Below are 19,623 nucleotides of genomic sequence, written 5' to 3'. Positions count from 1 at the left end.
TGGCTCTGCTCTGCTGTTCTCTCAGTTTGCAGCACATTAGTTCTTGGGTGGTACCAGTGGTACTCTCTGTCCAGGCTGCTTTATTTGGACTTTACTTTCTCAGTTTGGGGCATATGATAGTCATTCTTGGGCACTCTCTGCCAAGGCAATTTTTCATCACTGGATTAATATTTTAAAATTCCTGTTTCCCATTTGGGTTTTCTTTTATCAGATTTTGGGTGGCTCTACTGCTCTCTCAGTTTGGGGTATATTCTAGTTACACAGTCCTTGGACATTTCCAGTGACACTATCCATGCTGGTTTATTTGGGCTCTGCACTCTCAGTTTAGGCTCTGCGTAGAATGGGCTTTTTAAAATGTGCAGTGATCTGCCACAAACTCTGAAGTTCCAAGGCAAAAATGTGCAGTTTAAAAATAAAAGTAATGCAAAAGTTGGATCAGATCAGCTGATGTAAAAAAATGACTGATGGCAATGTGAAAAGTAAAGTGAGTAATCCAGGCTCCCCTAGAACCCCAAACTCTGCCCATGCATACCTATTTCTTCTCCTCCTGCCAAAGACATTCCCAACAGGCTGTACTGCTGCTCTCCACAGAGTGTTCACCAATGTTTCCAAGATGAAGGAAATCATACTAGAACCTGGAGACCTCTTTTCTGACCAGTAATGTGAAGTTGTCAATGTATGGATAAGGGCAGTGATGCCAAGCAATACCAAATATGGCATTCTTAACAGGGACTGCTGTACAGTGTTTGTGCATCTCTTCTTTTTCTCTTGTTCTTTATATAACTTTTTTTGTAGGAGTTCCTGATTCTTTTTGCGTGAAGCTTGAAAATAACACTAATTAGTATTGTCAAAAGTTCCAGTTCCGAGGATTTTCTTATGCCCAATCTAGCCTTCTAAATGTCATGGAATGGGATGCTAAGTAATGAAGCATGTGCATGAAAATGCACAGATGTGTTGGAGTGGTACATTACAATCACATCCCAAAACCAACCTGCCCCAGCAGAATTTATTGGGCTCCTGAAGTTGGAATTTACACTGTGGTTACAACATCTGAGAGTAGGTGCTATAGTAATTTGGGTGGGCCTACTTCAAATGATACTGCCATGAATAAGGCAAATTATTCCATCACAATTTTACTTAAGGCACAAAAAATGTATATGGGGAGAGATCTTGCAGTAATGAGGGGTTTTACTATCTTGGTTATCGTGTGAATGTGAAGCCAAGCTGCCCTTGAGCCCTTCCTGTCCTGTCTTCTTTTGGCCGTTACACCTGATTCAAAAGGCAAAGTACATATATGCATCAGCCTATTTTTTCAGCTGGTCCACATGATTGTTTTTGTTTTTGTTTCTCTCTCACACTATCTGCACAAGGGTCTACCCTGTTTGAGTATAATGGGAAGAAAAAATGGCACATAAGACAATCTGGGAGGATGCTGTGCAAAAGCTGAACATGGATAGCCCTTAAAGAATCTGAGTTAAAGTCCAATATTATGGCAGAGGGCAAGAGCCAGAGTCTGAAGCACTGCCATTTTAATTATATTCGGCATTTTCATTATATTTGAGGAGAAAGAGTCAGAAAAGAGCTTTGCAGTGGTCGCTGGGATGTCTAGTCTCTCTGTCAGTATGGTAGAGTCATCTACATGTGAGCAAAATATTTGAATAGGAAGCATCTTTGAAAAATCCAGCTTATCAAGGCTTAAATCACAGTTTTCCTGGACGGATGGAGGAAGTCAACTGCACTTTTTAGACCTACATTGAATTGTTTTTAATGTATACAACCTATTCAGTTGATACACCCATGTGTGAATATTCTGGTGCACCCAGTGAGTGGAATAAGGAGGTGCAAGATCATTATCCCACCATACATAGGAAGATGTTCAGGGGGAAAATATTCAATCTAGTCAATCAGATTTAATTTTATCGACATTTTCCTCTTTGTTTTCTCTAGGACTTCTTAACTGTGCTACCATCAATTCCTCTGTTTGGAAAGTTTGGCCAAACCTATTCCAGAGCTGGGCAAGTAGTATAAATACTTTTCTACCAACCTGGTGAATAAAGGTGTGTGTTTTTGAAAATGTAAAACAAAAGTGTTACTTATGATCACCATGTTCTACTTCAAGATCTTTACCTACAGGCAACTTCATTATAAATTGAGTTTTGGAATCCTGAATTAATGGCCCTGGAGCAATCAGCAAGTTATACTACAGATTGAAAAGGTGTAGCAGCTTTTGTGAAGGGCATCTGAAAACATCCTGAGACAAATTTTCATCGTTCCTTTCAATATTCAGAAGCTCTTAAGTGTGTAATATTTCTAGACCATTTTCTTCATTGATAAGATTGGAAATCAAAAGCATTGTGGAATGAGCTCAACAGCGTGAAGATGTTGATAAATGTACTTCTCCAGATAATAATAGTAATTGTTTTTACAGTTGGTTATGGCATGTAGCCTTTTTCTGCGGTAGAAAAATGAACAAAAATACAATAAAAATACATTTTAAATGCGTGAATGATGTGGTATCATCTCCATGAATTAAATCAGTCCATTGATAATCTTGTGTAATACAAAAGGATACCCTAGCATTTGCAAGGCGTATGGGAATGTGCATATATTGTACCCCAGCCTTAAATATTTCTGCTTATGCATAAGTTCCTTTGATTTCAATGAACACATCAGCCCTGCCATGGGAAGCAATATCGTTCATCCAGCTCACATGGTCCCCAGGTCCTGATGTTACTCCAGCAGTTTCTCTCTCTCTCTCTCTCACTTGTACTCTTCCTGACTTTGCAGATCCTTATCTTTTTAGCACTGGCACAGGGGGCTTGAGGATTGTCATTGCTGAATTTTCCTGCTCCACTGGTCTGCTTCTTAGGTATTCATATTTCATAGAACTTGGTTGATAAGCCCTCGCACAAGCTCTCTGTCCATAGGCAATGGCTAAATGCTAGGGTAGACTCAGCCATATTATTTTACATACTGTTTCATAACATCTGATGTTATAAGACTCAAAGAAAGGAGAACCAAGCTCTCAGGGGCAGGTGCAACATGTACATCATTTTCTAAATGACAGCAATACAAATCAAAGATGTCAGATTTTTAAAAAGCGTATTTGAATGTCTTTTTGTACTTTTGACTAGAGTTGCCGATGAAATTAAAACTTCTGAAAGTTTTGCATTTACGTTCTGCAACAGGAAATGAATGTCCTTTAATTCTGGTAAGTGAGGAGTGGCAGCCTGAGGCAAGTCCCTCCTGTTAGGATTTAATTTCACCAAATAAATCGGAGTGCTTTTATTCAGGGGGCTGAACAGGAGACACTCACACAAAGGTGTTGATGAATAAGGGATACCATAGTAATTTTTAGATGTGAGGGCTATCTCTTTGATTGCTCCAGCTTCAAGGTAGTTCATCTCTTCATGATAATTCACCCTGTGTTGTTACTTACCTTCTACCACATTTTCCCATCAGTCCGATTAGAACTGGCAATGCCTTTATCAGATTAATCTTTCTTTCTTGGTTCCTTTTAAATATCTCTGACCCCAGGATAAACATAACCTATGCCAAGCAAGTCATCACTGAAGCTGCTGGAGTTTTCAGTTGCTGATGGTACTCTGCATATATTAAGGTTAAAAAGAGTACTTCCAATTCACTCTAATCCACTCACTCATCTATTGTGTAGTCCTTATTCAATCTCTCTCATTTTCTTCCTCCCAAACAGGCCAATTTTAATAATCCTTTCCATGGGCACAAATATGCCTGTGATTTTTATGAGGCAGGCTTAAGAGATGACTACACTATGACCATTTTGCACTAATGTAATTTTGTAGGAAACCATGTACTTAAAATAAATTGATATGGATGTTATTTATTTCAGAAATTCATGCACATGTCTATTTCCAGCCATATATTTCATACTACTACTACAGTTTTACAAGTTAAAGGGTAGAATTCTTCTAACTATTCCTGTAAAAAAAAAAGGTAAAGGTGTCCCCAACCAGTCATGTCTGACTCTAGGGTGCGGTGCTCATCCCCGTTTCTAAGCCGAAGAGCCAGCGCTGTCCGAAGATGCTTCCGTGGTCATGTGGCCGGCATGACTGAACACCGAGGTGCACGGAACGCTGTTACCTTTCCCGCCAAGGCGGTACCTATTTATCTACTTGCAATTTCTTGCTTTCGAACTGCTAGGTTGACAGAAGCTGGGACTGAAGACGGGAGCTCACTCCGTCACGCAGCACTCGGGTCTCGAACTGCTGACCTGCTGACCTTCCAGTCTGCAGTTCAGCGTCTTAACCACTAAGCCACCGCGGTCCCTTAACTATTCCTGTAGTAGGAGCTAAACCTCAAGCTGAGGCAATTGAGTAGCTAGGATACTAGTTGAGGAAGGCCCCAACTGTCACTTCTACTATCTTCTGATTAGGGAGTAGTACTTGTGCTTAACTTGATTATTCTGTCATTTTTGCCTTCCCCCCTTTTTATCCTGCTTATGCTTCTCCCCACCCTGCCCTGCTTTCATGTTCTTCTTGTATATCTAACCTATAAAATATACTAAATTTGGAAAGAACTCGATTATATTTCCTGCTTCCAAAGTGGACTAGTAGGATACTGCTACTTAGATCAGAAGATATTTGTGTAGTACAATACGCACAGAGGTGGGCCAAATCCAATGGGTCAATTCACAGGAGAGTTCCACTAGCAACACAATAAGGCTCAGATGCTTCATAAGGCAATACAGGACCAGGACAATGTGGAACATCTTTGCTTGTGCCAGGCACTCCATCTTCCCCATCTGGATTTGAGTCTGAAAGACCAAGGAAATGTGTGGATGCATGTAGGGTAAGTTGTAAATACACACAATTTATAACATTGCACAACGTCATTATTAATTATGGGGCACATCTGTTAAGGCATTAGCCTTAATTTCCAATTTTGTAGCTTTGTGGAGTTTGAGCCTTAACTCTGGTCTTAAATCAACAGGTTTTCTTATCATTGAATATAAATAGCCCAATCCTGTTCATGCTTATTCAAAAGTAAGTACCACTGCATTTAACGGGACCTGTTTCCAAGTGAGTGTGCCAAGGATTGTCTTAACTGGAGATTAGAAGAAGGTAAAGGAATTCTGGGATTTTCCCTCTACTGTTTTTGGGGGGAAATATTTGTGGTTTAAAACTAGTGCTGGACAAGAATTCAGAACTGGGGAGAGTTTGGAATATTATTATGAGACAAGGCCAGATCCATCTGAATTTGGACCTGGCTTGTAATATCAGTGCCACCTCCTCACCAAATTCATCCTTGCAAAGGAGGAGGGAGAATTAGCAAGAAATGACACTACTAAGATGTTGAAACTCATTCAGCCAGTTAAGGATGAGACCTACAAAGCCCTTTTGGGTGAGCCTTCCATGCCACTGGTTCTCCTGGGCATCAGAGAGTGAAGGAGAGAAGGCTTGTATCGAGACCTTACTATTCCTGTCGCTTACCTGTCAGGCAAATGGGAAGAGAACAGGACAGTGGGCCAGGGTTTAGGGGCTTGTGGATGAGTTGAGGCAGGAGCTCATAAGGACAGGCATTTGGATCACATCATAGGATAATGTCATTAGGGGAACAACGGGCTGAATTTCAGAATTTGCCTCAGAAAAAATAGAACTCCCCCTCCTTTTTTTCTTTTGGAAAATAGCTCAGTTTGCTCAATTCCAAATCAAGCCAAGGTGAGTTCACCCATCACTATTTACAACTGTGAGTGGGACAGATTTATGGTGGACATTATGTGACAACTGACATCTGAACTGAGGTCTTTAAAGGGTCTGGGGTTCTTGCCACCTGTATTTTTTTGTTTTGTTTACATCAACAAAAGCACCCTTGGTGAATTACAATATAGGATAGCGCTAATTCTGTTATAAATTCAGCCTCTTTTATAATAATCATGGTTTGTGGAAGAGGTGCCCCTTGGCACCTCTACCCATAAACCTGCCAAATTACTGAGGAATAAGTGCAGTGGCTTTCGTGCTAGGCATCATCAAAGTTGGTAAGCATAAACTCCAACCTGGCTGCTCCTAATACCAGAAGTGAAGTGCACCATCTGTGGCTCTGCCATTCATAGCTGAGCCAACACTCTTCCTGGCTGCTCAGTACAGATAGGGCACCACTCCCCTGCTGAAGGTGGTGCAGGACAGCAGCATGGAACATGGCATCATGAGCTCCATCAGGTGCCTGAAAGTGACAGACTCCACCAAGCTGAATGACTGGTCAGCCAACATCAACATCTCACCGATGTGGTTGGTATTGTATTGGCTTTGGAAGCCACCATCTTGTAGCTAGGGAAATATGAGAAAATCATTTCAGTTTATTTTTTACCAGGATTTACACAGTTTACACCTCCCAGACCCAAATGCAATCTGTGGTCAAAGTCTGTACATTTCGAAGTTTGCGATGTGATTCACAGAACAACAAAAAATGCGTTTGAAAAATGTGCATGAAAAATGCAAAACCAATGACAACAACATGTAAAGTAAAATGCTATATTACAAACCTCCCAAACTCAAGGAAATGAATTAAAAATACCTAATTTATTCAAATGACAAAATAGCCTGGTTTTTAAGTTTCATGTGTTTACTACCTCAGAATTCCAGGCTGCCTGATTATACTAAAGCATGTTGAATTCAAGTCTTGTCTTTTCAAAAACTAGGTAAAGCGAACTTTATTCAAATAGATAGATTGTTCTTTGAAATAACAACACATTTTGGGTTTTTTTTAAGGATGCTGGATTTTATCAATACATTAAAAGAAGGAGCCCTAGAGAGATCCAGTTTTATTTCATCTACTGTGTTGGTAAAATCCCTCTTCAGACTTACCCCTGTGTAATACCAGACAAGAATCTCAGAAACAGATGGAAGGTGTTTTACCCAGGAACTTATCTTAGTGTGGTAGAGAGGGCCAGATGGCCCCGCTTTCCAAATAAAATCTTTCAGAGTCTTTAAAGTAAGTAAAGATTTTATTAATATTGATGGTTGAACATAGCGTAATACACAAGGAAGATTAATTACAAACCCTAATTAAATGTAACAGAGTGGAAGAAGCAGAGCACCATTTGGCATGGAGCGACTTTTCTGTTCTTGCATAAGCCAGGCAGCTGTATTGTGATAAAACTCACAGAGCGGACAGAAGAAGACAGAGGTGGGTCGTATTGGGCCACTAGTAGAATTGTGAGTGCATTCATTAACTAATTTATATTGCTTTAGAACAAGGGTGGGCAACCTGTGGCCCTCCAGACATTTTGGCCTACAGTTCCCATGTACCTCACCATTGGCTATGCTGGCTAGGGCTGATGGGAGTTTAGAATGCTTTAGAATGTAAAAAGCCTACCTGCAGAATGTTAGGCATTTTGTTAATTAAAAAAAAAAATCAAACGATACATTTCTGTGTGCAGCTTTATACAACGTTGTCAACCATTTCACATGATGATATCATACTTCATGCATCAAAGTAATCTATGATGAGCTGCGGCTCTCATGCATGCTCACTGATTGTTTAGGCACTTCATAGTTTATGGCCCCAATCCAATTCACAGTTATACACACAGGGAGAGCAATACTATGGCCCCTAGACAGCATCTGAGGGGCCATAGGATATTCAGATTCCTGGATCCGAGGCTGGAGACAGCACTCCGACTTCGGATCCAGGAGTCCAAGCTCTCTTGCCCCACCCCCTCACAGCTGGCACAGAGAGAACCACGCCGGCTGCCTCTATGAGCTCACAAATGCGAGCTTGGAGAAGAGGGAAAGGGGCATCCCAGTGAGCGGGCAGGGGACTGGGGAAGCAGGGATAGAAGCAATTCTCAGCTTTCCCCAGCCTCCATCCCTACCTCTCCCTGATACCTTAGCTAGACAGGTGAAAATGCGTGTCTAGTGGAAATACTGAGTGGGGGAGTCAGGAGGAGGAGATCACCTCTGCACTGCTCCCTCTGCATAGGATTCCTGATAGGGTTGCACCTTTAAACCCCATTGAAATTGTATTCTGAACTATATTGTGGACTACGTGTTTATTTCAGGAAATCCTGGTTTGCCACCAGTGTAGCCATGGCATACATGAGGATCATGTAGTGTGAAGCAGTTTTCAGCTGATATACTTTTAGAAAAACCTCAGTCCCAAAAACGTCAGGGTTGCTTACACTGGTCATCGAGGATGAGAAAGTGTTGATTGCACCTATATAATCTGTATCAGAACTGCAGTCTTTGAGCTGCACTTTAAGAAGGATTTGGACAAATTGGAACAGGTTCAGAGCAGGGCAACGAAGATGGTCAGCAGCATGGAAAACAAATCCTATTACCCTATGGCTTTCACATAGAAGAGGGCAAAGACTTGATCTCTGCTTCCCCAGATGGTAAGACTATATCTAATGGGCTTAAGTTACTGGACAGTAAATTGAAATGGAACATCATGAGAAACTTCTTGACAGTAAGATTGGTTTGACAGTGGAACCAGTTACCTTTCCCTCACTGGAGGTCTTCAAGCAGAGGCTGGACACACATCTGTTGGAAATACATTAGCTCTGGATTTGCTGCACTGAGCAGGGGGGTTGGTCTAGATGGCCTTCAAGTCCCTTCCAGCTCTAAGATTCTATCATTCCATTCTCTGAGTCAAGGCAGTGGAGGCTGGTGGCTCCAATGTCAGTGGGGTGGTGAATCTGCTCCAGGTTTCAGTCAGAACCAGTTAGAACTCCCTTAGAGTTCCGACTGAAACCCAGAGCAGATTCACCACCCCCACTGACATCAGAACCACCAGCTTCCACTGAATCAAGGTTCACCAAGAGAAAGATGTGATCCATCCAAACTAAAAATATCTAGGAATCAACATAAAAATGGAAACTTGCGCCACTCTAAAGATAGGATTCCCTCCCCCACCCCATCTCAGCATCCCCTTGTTATAAAATGTGCATGGACAGAAATGGATGTGCCACCTGTAAGCAGAGTTCCAGTTAACCCCTTGGCATTCCTCCCTCAAACACACCTTTGTTTACTTTGCCTGATTTTAAAAAGTGAGGTTTGAAACGTCTTTCCCTTTAGCTTTACACAGACACACTAGCTGAAAACCCAGCAGCCCCCACAACAGAAAAGAGGCTCCTATGTAAGCAGATGTCATGGTTATGCATGAATGCCCAATTTCACATTTCTTCTCAACAATTTTGAAAAAGTGGGAGGCTGCAGGGTGGGAAGCTTGAAAGAATAGTGGAAACAAAAGTTAACCACACAGTTCTGTTAAACAACCCACTCACCCCAGAATAAGCCAACATACTCTGACACAAGGTAACATTGAAACAAAGCCAATATCTACATACAAAGGCACTATAATTAATGCAAGGCAACAGCGCACCAAAGAGACATGCCATTAAGGCCTCTGTTTAAGAAGTAGCCTAAAACAACTATTTGTGCTGTGCTCGCTCTATCAGAAGAAGTTAGAGCCTCTTACAGAGCTGTTTTCTGAATTTACTGAGGCAAGGCAGCCCCAGTAGACCCTAGGTCTGTGCAGGAGATGTGATGAATGGATGAAGGTTGGGGTAGGACCTGCCACCGTGAACCCACTCCCAACCTCCACGTACTCAGTAGCTCCTGCTTGGTCATGTGATCAGGACTAGAATTTTGCATTTAAAAAATAAAAATAAAGCTCAAAAAAATAATGCAACTCAGGCAGCAGCTTATGGTTGTCATGAAAGTGCAGCAAATCATTAGTTATTTAGGCTGCAATCCTATACACACTTACCTGGGAGTAAGTCCCATTAAACTCCATGGGACTTACTTTGCAGTGGACGTGCATAGGATTCCACAGTTAAATTATTTAATTTTATGCACAATATCGTATCTAGGCTTGTCTTGTTGGCAGGAATATGAGTGGGGAAAACTTTCCCAACAGTGCTCTCCTAATGTGTCACTTTTGCAACCTTTGACCCTCCCAGAACTAACAGTGGATCTCTCCTATGCAAAGGCAGCTGCTAAGCTTTGTGGTAGTTAAATAACCATCATCATTTGTTCCACTTAAAAGAAGTCTAACGTGATCTGCCCAACTTATTTTACTTACGACTATAATCAAATCGAATTTCAATCCATCTGAACTGCATATATAGTGGTGAAGCCACAGTTCCAAAATACCTTCCCAGTTGAGATTTGACTGGCTCCCTCATTAAAAACATTTTTTATTTCAACAGGCTTTTAGTGTGGTTTTAAAATTAATTGTTATTGACTGTGATCTTAGATTGTATTGTTTTTAACCAGGTTTGTTTTATAATTTCATTATTTTAATTGATTAGATAGATAGATAGATGGACGGACGGACGGACGGACAGACAGACAGACAGATAGATAGATGTAAGCTGCTCTGAGTGTTCCATGAGCAGAAGACCAGAATATAAATATATTAAACCGTAATAATTCTTTACTCACATATGCTTTTGTGATCAGTGGTGGATAAGTAGTTCTAACTGTTTCTTGCATGTAAGCTACATAACCCAAAATATACAAGTCATCATTTTTCTCTGCAATTTTCATGGTAGCTTATCCTTTACATTGTTGTTGTTCAGTCGTTAAGTCATGTCCGACTCTTCGTGACCCCATGGACCATAGCACACCAGGCCTTCCTGTCCTCCACTCTCTCCCAGAGTGTCCTTTACATATTTTATTATTAATTTTATCATGGCCATTAAAGGCCTTCCGATGCTTTCTGGATTGCTTGAGAACTTGTGTGTGTGTGTGGTTTTTAAGAATATAATTAAATGTAGACCCAACAGCTCTACTATATTATTACATACATCACTACAATTAATATATTGGAAATATATACATATTTTCCAATATATTATTTCCAGTATATATTTCTAATCCTCCCACCAAGCAGGAGGGTTGCCTGAAAATAGTATATATTGAGGCAGGTATATTATATTTTAATGCCTTAAAGCATTTTTCATAAATAGATGTACTGGGTGATTGAAATCCAAATTTCTATAAGTGATGCTAACCTAAAGCCTGATGGATGTTTTGTTATCATTGTCATTTTTTAAATTATTGCATCATGATAAGTGATGCTATGTCCATTCTACTATGGTCAGAGCTTGGCCACTGAACAAAAGCCAGGCATCAGTGCCAGAGAATACCACTTTGGCCCGAAGTTCCAGTTTAGACAGGAGGAGCCTGTGGGTGGAGTCACTTGGAAGTGGGTGGAGTCACTTTGAGCCAGGAAATCCATTAATGCCCAGGGAATGCTCTAACATAGCCTTTCCCAACCTGGTGCCCTGCAGACTTCAAGTCTCAGTAGCCCCAACCAGCATGGCCAATGGTCAAGAATGCTGGAGTTGGTCCAGAACATCTGGACGGCAACAGTTGGGGCAAGCTGCTGTAATATGTAGCTGTAGTGGTTCACAGCACAGGGATTCAACTCACAGGTTGTTGGGAGCTGCTGTAGTCCCAGCAGCTCCCAACAACCAGCAGTCACCTTTCCCTCTTCTCTTCCATGAGGCAATTTCTTCATAGACATTGCCAGAGCCAGCTCCAGGTCACAGAAGACCCTGGGCAAGCCCCTCCACTGCTGGGCCCTCCTTTTCTCTTGGCCTCTTCCCCACCCTTCCTCAAATCATATCTGGGCCCTCACACATGCACCCTCTGTTTCCCCTGTCTACCTCACAGGGCTGGTCTGTGGTAGGCTTACCAGGCAGCCTAGTGGGAGCAACAACAGGGCACCTGGCTGGGACGGTAACAGGGTAGTGTCGTGATGGGGCAGGCGGCTACAATGGGCCCAGTGGTGCTGAGAGGAGTGTTGGGCAGCAGTGACTACTGCCTGAAGTAAGCAACCATCTGAATCCTCCAAGTGGCCCGAAAGTGGTGTCACTTGGGAGCAATGCTAACGCAGCCTAATGATGCATGGTGTGGAGAAAGTGGATAGGGAATCATTTATCTCCCTGTCTCATAATACTGGCACCTGGGTTCACCCTATGAAGCTGATTGGTGGGAGATTCAGGACAGAGAAAAGGAAGTCCTTCACACAGTGCATAGTTAAACTATGGGATTGAATTCCACATGAGGTAGTGATGGCCACCAATTTGGATGGCTTTAAAAGGGGGTTAGACAAATTCCTGGAGGAGAAGGCTATTGATGGCTACTAGTCCTGATGGCTATATACTACCTTCAGTATCAGAGGCAGTATATCTATGTTCGCCAGTTGCTGGGGAACATGGGCAGGAGGGTGCTGTTGCACTCATGCCCTGCTTGTGGGTTTGCCATGGGCAGCGGGTTGGCCATGGCATGAACAGAATGCTGGACTAGATGGCCCCTTGGTCTGATCCAGCATGGCTCTTCTTATGTTCTTAATGATACTTTGGGCATTGTGGTGGAACTCAGTTGGCATCTCACTGCGATGCAGCAGCAGCTGCCTGATGCTCCTCTCAATGCTTGAAAAAAACGTAAAGGAGCTCACACAGCCCAGTGCAGGCAGGCGTCAGTGGTGGTGAGCCCTTCTGGGGCCCTAGCATTTGCCTGAGCATGCCTCATGCGGACACGGGGCCTGGACCCTGCTGTGGCATTCAGCAAACCCCCGGTGTTGAGGTTAGGTTGCACAGCAAGCCTTCTCATTGCCCTTCTTCATGACTTAGTTCTGTAGTGAATTTCATTTTGCCATGGTCAAAAAATGAACGGATACCCCTAAGGGTGGAACAGTAGCTCTGTGTCATGTTTCCCTGTCCTACTCCACAATGTTTTAGTACAACTTACCTCATGTCCCCTGACATACTGTGTGTACCACCCAGCCCACACTATTGGCTGCAATGACCGAGGGTGGGGAAATACACTATGTAAAGATGTCAAGACACAAGATGAGTTGTACTGGTTGTTCCAGGGGGTGAAGATGTATGGGGAAAATGTAAGGATAATAAATCTAGTCAGACTCCCTGCTTACTAGTGACAAACCCTTACTTCCTGTCTATATCTGGCTTGGTACTGAGATGTGGTTTTCTTGATGTTAAGAAGCACAGACAACTACTTAAAATAGGACAGGATTGTTTTATTAATTAAAAAGTGCCATTCACACACTGCATTAATACAGAAATAGAAAAAGAATAGGATTGGCTTATTATATTCACCAGTGATGGATCCGTCTTCCCTCAAAGACCCCCTGAATTCAGTTGAAGAAGACCTTAGGAATCTTGAATAAAGGCAGAACATGGCAGCTGAGACGAAGCTCTGTTTTATACTGTAGGTTGCCAGCGCCAATGGCCGTTGCCATAAATGGAAATAGTAATGTTTTAAACTTACTGATTGGTTACAATGGGGTGATTTAGCCTCCTCAAGGACCCCTCCTCAACTTAGGATAGCACCTTCTTGCTTACATCTTTTCTGACACCTCACTCTATAGTTCTATAGAAATTCCCCAACTAGTTCTCTGTGGTTTAGACCTGTCTGAGGGCATGAACCTTATTGGAGATGACTTATTCTCATCATGTTCTCTTTTTCCCAGGTCATGTTGACCTGATAAGCTGCTTGCCAGTAATAGGCCAAGAGCAGACTTTGGTTCAGAAAGCAATCTTTTTAGCTTGGCCTCTTCGATATGCCAGATATGACCATTGCCTTTTTCACGTGACATTTTTAATTTCTTATACTTTATTTATTTTATTTATTTATTACATTTATATCCCGCCTTTTTTCCTCCAAGGAACTTGACATGGGGCTACTGTTTCTCAGTAGCAGGTCCAAGTTTCTAGTCATATTTAGTTCCTGATAACCTGCATTTATCTCCTGCAGTCCAGTCCAAACTCCCTGGTTGTAAGCATGCGCTGGTCCTCTGCCCATCTAACAGCTGATAACGGCACTAGTGGGACATGAACAGGCAGGTCTCTCCTCACAATTCAAGTGGCATGGATTGGTTTGCATAGATTTGTTTGTTTGAAACCACACGGTTACTTTCTGTTTCATGGGGAGGAACTTCCACATTTCTGATTTGATCTGACAAACTGGATATGGGAGAAAGGGAAGCTGACTCTGAGCACCTTGCTCTGAAAAGATACATTCTGTGTGTGGTGCAGTGATGAACTTGGACCAGCCTCTCTCCAGCCCGGGAATTCTGGGAGTTGTAGTCCAACACATCTGGAAGATGGCATGTTGGGGAAGGTGCCCCTGTTTCATGATTAAGCCAAAAGTCTCTGGAATCCAACTGAGCAACCTATTTGACTGCATGATAGGAAGAAATTTAACAGGTGCTGCTTTCCCCAGCATGGACCTACATTGATTGTGGAGGCTTACCTGTTGAAATTCTGTCCATCCTGTAAGCTGCTAAAGCGTCAGGCGGAACCTAGCTTTGCTAGCAGGAAAGGTGGCAACTCAAGGGAAATACCAGTTTATTATATATTTAATCTTCCCCTTCTTCCAGAGAGCTCAAGGCAGTGTATAAAGTTCTTTCCAACTTTCTATGTTAATGCTTCCAACAACCCTGTTAGGTAGGGTGGGCTAAGAAATAGTGACCACTCAAGGTTACCCAGTGGAGGGGAGATTTGAGCCTGGTTCTCTGTAATTGCAGTCTGACATTCTAACCCAGACTTCCCCAACCTGGTGCTTTCCAGAAGTGTTGGACTACAACTCCCATCAATCCCAGCCAGCATGTTGGAGTTGCAGTTAAACACATCTGGAGGGCACCAGGTTGGGGAAGGATGCTCTAACTATTACATCACACTGGTTTGCTCCTATGCCTGTTGGAACAAACAGTTAAGAAATCCCAAGGTAATTTGTACTCCTTTGTACATAGAATTTAAAAAAGGAAAAAAATATGTACCAGTGAAATAACTCTAGTTATTTCAGAGCTAAGGTAGTGTTCTGTGATTAATGGTTTAATTTAATAGGGCACAATGTAACATTTTCTTCCAAAACACAGTTGAGTTATTGTAGGGCTTTACATCAGAGAGCAGAAAAACAAAACTATGACTCAAGCCATGTTCTGAAGAGATTAAAGAGTTTGCCAGAGTATTGCTCACATTGCAAAAGAATGGTGAATGCATTCCTATAATCTATGACTTACTGGCTGTTTCTAAGTGTTTCTGGCTGTGTCAATAAATTGTTCACAGCTCTAATTGTGTTAATGAATTGAACATAATTAAACATACAGCATGTCATGAGCTTCCTCTGACAAACACAGTTGGTTTCTTAAATAAGACTTCCAATGGGGGGAAAACCCCAGCCTCATCACTGTGGGCATTTAAAATGCCATAAACTTTCACTGGGAAAGCCTATAGAAATGAGTGGGGTGGGGAATGCTGAATCACTTGACAGGTTGCAGTATGAAATAAAGTGGGATGAATTGAAATAAATGTGCAGATTCTGTTCAGTCAAAAACAACCAAGAGAGGAAAAAATGTGGCTTCGTAGGCTCCATGGATAAAGTGGTTTTTGGGAAGGGATTTGAATGAAGAGACACAGAAAGTAGCCATTGGGGAAAGAGACCAACAGAGAGGGCCAGTGTGGTTCAGTGGTTAGAGCAGGGGTTCAGAACCTCTTTCAGCCTGAGGGATGAATTCCATTCCCGAGAAGCTCTCGGGGGCCGTATTCCAGTGGTGGGCAGGGCTGAATGCGACAGGGGATGGGACAAAGGTTTCCGATTACCAGGATATGTTTGTCCAGTAACTAAACCTTAGGAAAGACATTTCAGTCTTTCAGAATGGAGGGAAAACTGCACAAAAGTCAGGAAGACACCAAACGATCGATGGTTGAGAGAAAGGAGGCAGACCAGGGGAAAGGGAGCAAGCCATGGGAAGGGGATGTGGCTATCTGGGGAGCTCCGGAGGGCCGGGAGAGCTGGATTTGGCCCCTGAGCCTGAGATTCTGCAGCCCTAGTTAGATTATTGTACCAGAACTGTTGGGGCAGGGGGCATAACTGCAATCCTGTACACAGTTACCTGGGAGTAAGCTCCTTTGAACAAAGCACTACTTACTTCTGACTCAATAGGGTCAACTTGTAAAACATGTTGAACTTTAACACAAGATCTTCAGCCAGCTGAGATGCAACTTTTAGCTTTTAATTAGAAATGCGAACAACCTTGCAAAGAAATCTTACCATCTAAACTGCTAGCATGAAGTACGAACCCCACCAGAGAAAAGGAAACAATCTGCTTGACATATTGTTATTCTTTGACCTCCTCTATGCTAATCTGTCAGGAACAACAGTAAATTCAATGATAAAAAAAACCCCTGCCAGTTTAAGACCAGAGTTAAGGCTGTCTCATGTTGGTTCAAGTTTAACAAAGCCAGGGAATTAGAAACTGAGGCCAGTGCCTTAACTGATGTGCCCCATGATCAGTAATGACGTAGTGCAATGCCACAAATTGTGTTTGCTTACAACTTACCTTCCATGCAGCCACACTTTTCCTGGGTCTTTCAGTTCCAAATCCGGATAGGGAGGATGGAGTGCCTAGGACCAGCAAAGATGCCCCACATTGTCCTGATGCTGTAATTGCCTTATGAAGCACCAGACCATTTGTTGTTGTTCAGTCGTTCAGTCGTGTCCGACTCTTCGTGACCCCATGGACCATAGCATGCCAGGCCTTCCTGTCCTGCACTCTCTCCCGGAGCGGCTCAAGTCCATATTCATTGCATCAGTGATGCTATCTAGCCATCTCATCCTCTGCCATCCCCTTCTCCTTTTGCCCTCAGTCTTTCCCAGCATCAGGGTCTTTTCCAGAGAGTTTTCTCTTCGCATTAGGTGGCCAAAATATTTGAGCTTCAGTTTCAGTATCTGTCCTTCCAATGAGCACTCAGGGTTGATTTCCTGTAGGATGGACTGATTTGACCTCCTTGCAGTCCAGGTGACTCGTAAGAGTCTTCTCCAGCACCACAGTTCGAAAGCATCAATTCTTCGGCGCTCAGCCTTCCTTATAGTCCAGCTCTCACAGCCATACATTACTACTGGGAAAACCATAGCTTTGATTAGACGGACCTTTGTTGGCAAGGTGATGTCTCTGCTTCTGACTATGCTGTCTAGGTTTGCCATAGCTTTCCTCCCAAGGAGAAAGCGTCTTTTAATTTCATGGCTACAGTCACCGTCTGCGGTGATCTTGGAGCCCAAGAAAATAAAATCTGTCACTGCTTCCATTTCTTCCCCTTCCATATGCCAGGAAGTGATGGGGCCAGATGCCATGATCTTTGTTTTTTTAATATTGAGTTTCAAACCAGCTTTTGCACTCTCCTCTTTCACCCTCAACAAGAGGCTCTTTAGATCCTCTTCTGTAGCAGCCATATCGGGGATCAGACTAAGTAGCCTCATGCAGTCTCATGCTTCATGTTCTTGCTGAGCTCTTTCTCCCTTGAATATATTGTAAGCTGACGAGACACAGGAATTCCTTATCTTGTCAAAGGTCATACAATTGTATATCTTGTTCTCTGCTGTTCTCTTCTGTTCTCTCCTTATCATGGCTACCCTATAACCCAGTTCTTGTATTATAAACAATGGTGCTAGGAGGAAAAATGTTGAGGATTGCAACCCCATGCGGGAGGGGGAGGAGGAGCCGTTTCATATGTGTCACAATGTCTATAAAACCAATGTGCTAATGTAAATCGGGGCTTCTGGCTCTTTGGAAACGATTCCAGCCTTAAGCCCGCGCGTTAAATAAAGAATCTCTTTTTCCTTCACTCCGTGGTCTCTCTGACTCTGGGTTCTGCAACATAAATGGTGCCGTGACTCGGATGTGGCAGGCTCTGAGCCAGACAGGTGGCAGTTGCCTGCTCTTGATCGCCGCACCGGGAAGACGAGCTCGGCGCATGCCTCCCTTTCTTGGCGCCACCGACCTTTTTGTCAAGTGAATGGGAGAAAGCCTGCACCGGGATCGCCCAAACGGCAGCGAGCAGCAAGAGAACCTTGGGAAGCGGAGGAAGGAACTTGAGCCCTGCCTGTATCGCAGCTGCAATTGAGTTGAAACCCACATTGGAAGCCTTCAGGAGAAAGGCAAGTATATGGGAAAAAGAGGGCCCCGCCTTTAGGGAGAAAGGCCACTGGGCAGAAAAAAAGAGGGCCCCGCCTTATGAAGAAGGTCAGTGTTGGTGGTATACGTATACAAAAGAACCTACTCCTTGCGGGTAGAAGGGGGGCCTGATCACACCCCCGAGTGGGCGCCAGTACCTAGCACGCCAGTACTCAGTAGGAAGCTGAGGAAGCTGGGGAAGCCGTTTTCCGCTCTGGTAAAAAGTGGGAAAAGTGGGTGGCAGGGACATATGGATGTAGTGGAGAGATTGATGATTGTGTGAGTGGCTACTGCGGTTTCTGACGCATACCGTTGACCGTCCGGGTGCCCAGGCCAGTAGCAAAGTGCGTGGTGTGAAAAATCCTCTTGTGTCGGCCAGTGAGACCCCTTACTCACTGACCAATTCCCATTCCCTAATTGTGTCTGTCTTCAATTTAGGAGGGAGGCTATGGGTGGTGGGGGAAGCAAACCTTGCACCCCCTTGAGATGTATGTCAAACAAAGAAGGAAAAAGGTTTTTTTTAAAAAAGATTCAGAATAGAGAGAGAAAACAGCAAAAAGCTCAAGGTCGAGCTGAGAGGAAAAAAAACAAGATCTGAGGCTGTTAATTAGAAAAATGTTGCAGGACAGTCTGGCTTTTAACAAAGCGTGGGAGCGTGAGAGTGTAAGGCCGAAGAAGTAGCTGTTAGCCTAGCGCGCCGAGAGAGGGGGGGCAGGAAAATTGCCCACAACGTTCTGAGTTGTGCAACATCATCACCTCGCCTAATTGAGATGAAATCCCTAAGAAATGGAAACTGAAAATGAAGACCCAGAAGATGAAGGCAAAATAGAAAATAAAGGTGAAGAATCAGCCCCCAGAGCATAGGCTAGACCCCTCTTCGAGTGAAAAGTGTGCCATAAGACTGTCCCAAAGCAGAATGAAGCGGAAAGACCATGTTGAAGATCTCTGTCAAGGTAACCATGTTTAGCTTTGAACTGTGTTAAAATTGCATAGAGCCTGTAGCTACTGACCATCAGCTATATGATTTCTGAAGAGCGTAACCATTAAGCTTTTGCCGTGGGATTCCCTGCAATGAAGAAATCTCACTGATTTGAGTATCCAGTGTTACACTGCCTAAGTGTGTGTGCTAAAGAGACCGAGAAACCAGACAGCATGTTCCTGGCCAAGCCAAAATCACGCTACTGCCATGCTCCTGAAAGCTGCAATAAACTGTGTAAGCTGAAAGACCCAACCTGATTGAGAAGAAAATATTGGAGCAACTGTCTTAAAAAACAATGAGATCTGTGTAGCTGGCTGGCTGACGCTGTCAGTGATGTTACAACTTTAAATTAAGACTGTTTTCCTGTTTGAGACCCCAGCGAAGAAAGCTAACCCGAGTTATTTGTTGCCCGTGCCAAAGCAAGAATTTGGTGGCCCTGTACCTCATCGTGTCCTGTTTTGAGCTTGGGATTTACAAATACAAACAAACTGAGAAGCTTGCCTTTGAAGTCCTGCAAATCACCCCACTGCCTCCCCGAAGATTAATGGCTGCCTGAAAAATGCAAGTATAAAGCGATGCCCATCACCCCCCAGCGTCCTGAGTTTCGGCACTCAGTGTTTCAGTGCTTTCGTGTACCAGGTTAGAAGAAAAAAAAAAGAGTAAGTTTTTAAAATGTCTGTGAG

General features: G+C 43.2%; 1 protein-coding gene across 1 annotated transcript in view; it reads left to right on the top strand.

Moving 5' to 3' along the window:
* Positions 1-3,094, top strand: part of SPATA17 (spermatogenesis associated 17) — a 138,694-nt gene extending 135,600 nt beyond the window's left edge. The window contains exon 10 of the mRNA XM_084828788.1: positions 1,948-3,094. Coding sequence (XP_084684914.1) covers positions 1,948-2,028 — 81 coding nt within the window. The 3' untranslated portion in view covers positions 2,029-3,094. The remainder of the gene's footprint in view (positions 1-1,947) is intronic.
* The last annotated feature ends 16,529 nt before the right edge of the window (positions 3,095-19,623 follow it).

Source organism: Heloderma suspectum, chromosome 1 (genome assembly GCF_057233095.1).
Source record: "Heloderma suspectum isolate Gila_16-S chromosome 1, 16-S_ref, whole genome shotgun sequence".
In the NCBI taxonomy this organism is placed as follows: domain Eukaryota; kingdom Metazoa; phylum Chordata; class Lepidosauria; order Squamata; family Helodermatidae; genus Heloderma; species Heloderma suspectum.
This window is presented reverse-complemented; position numbering and strand designations above follow the sequence as displayed.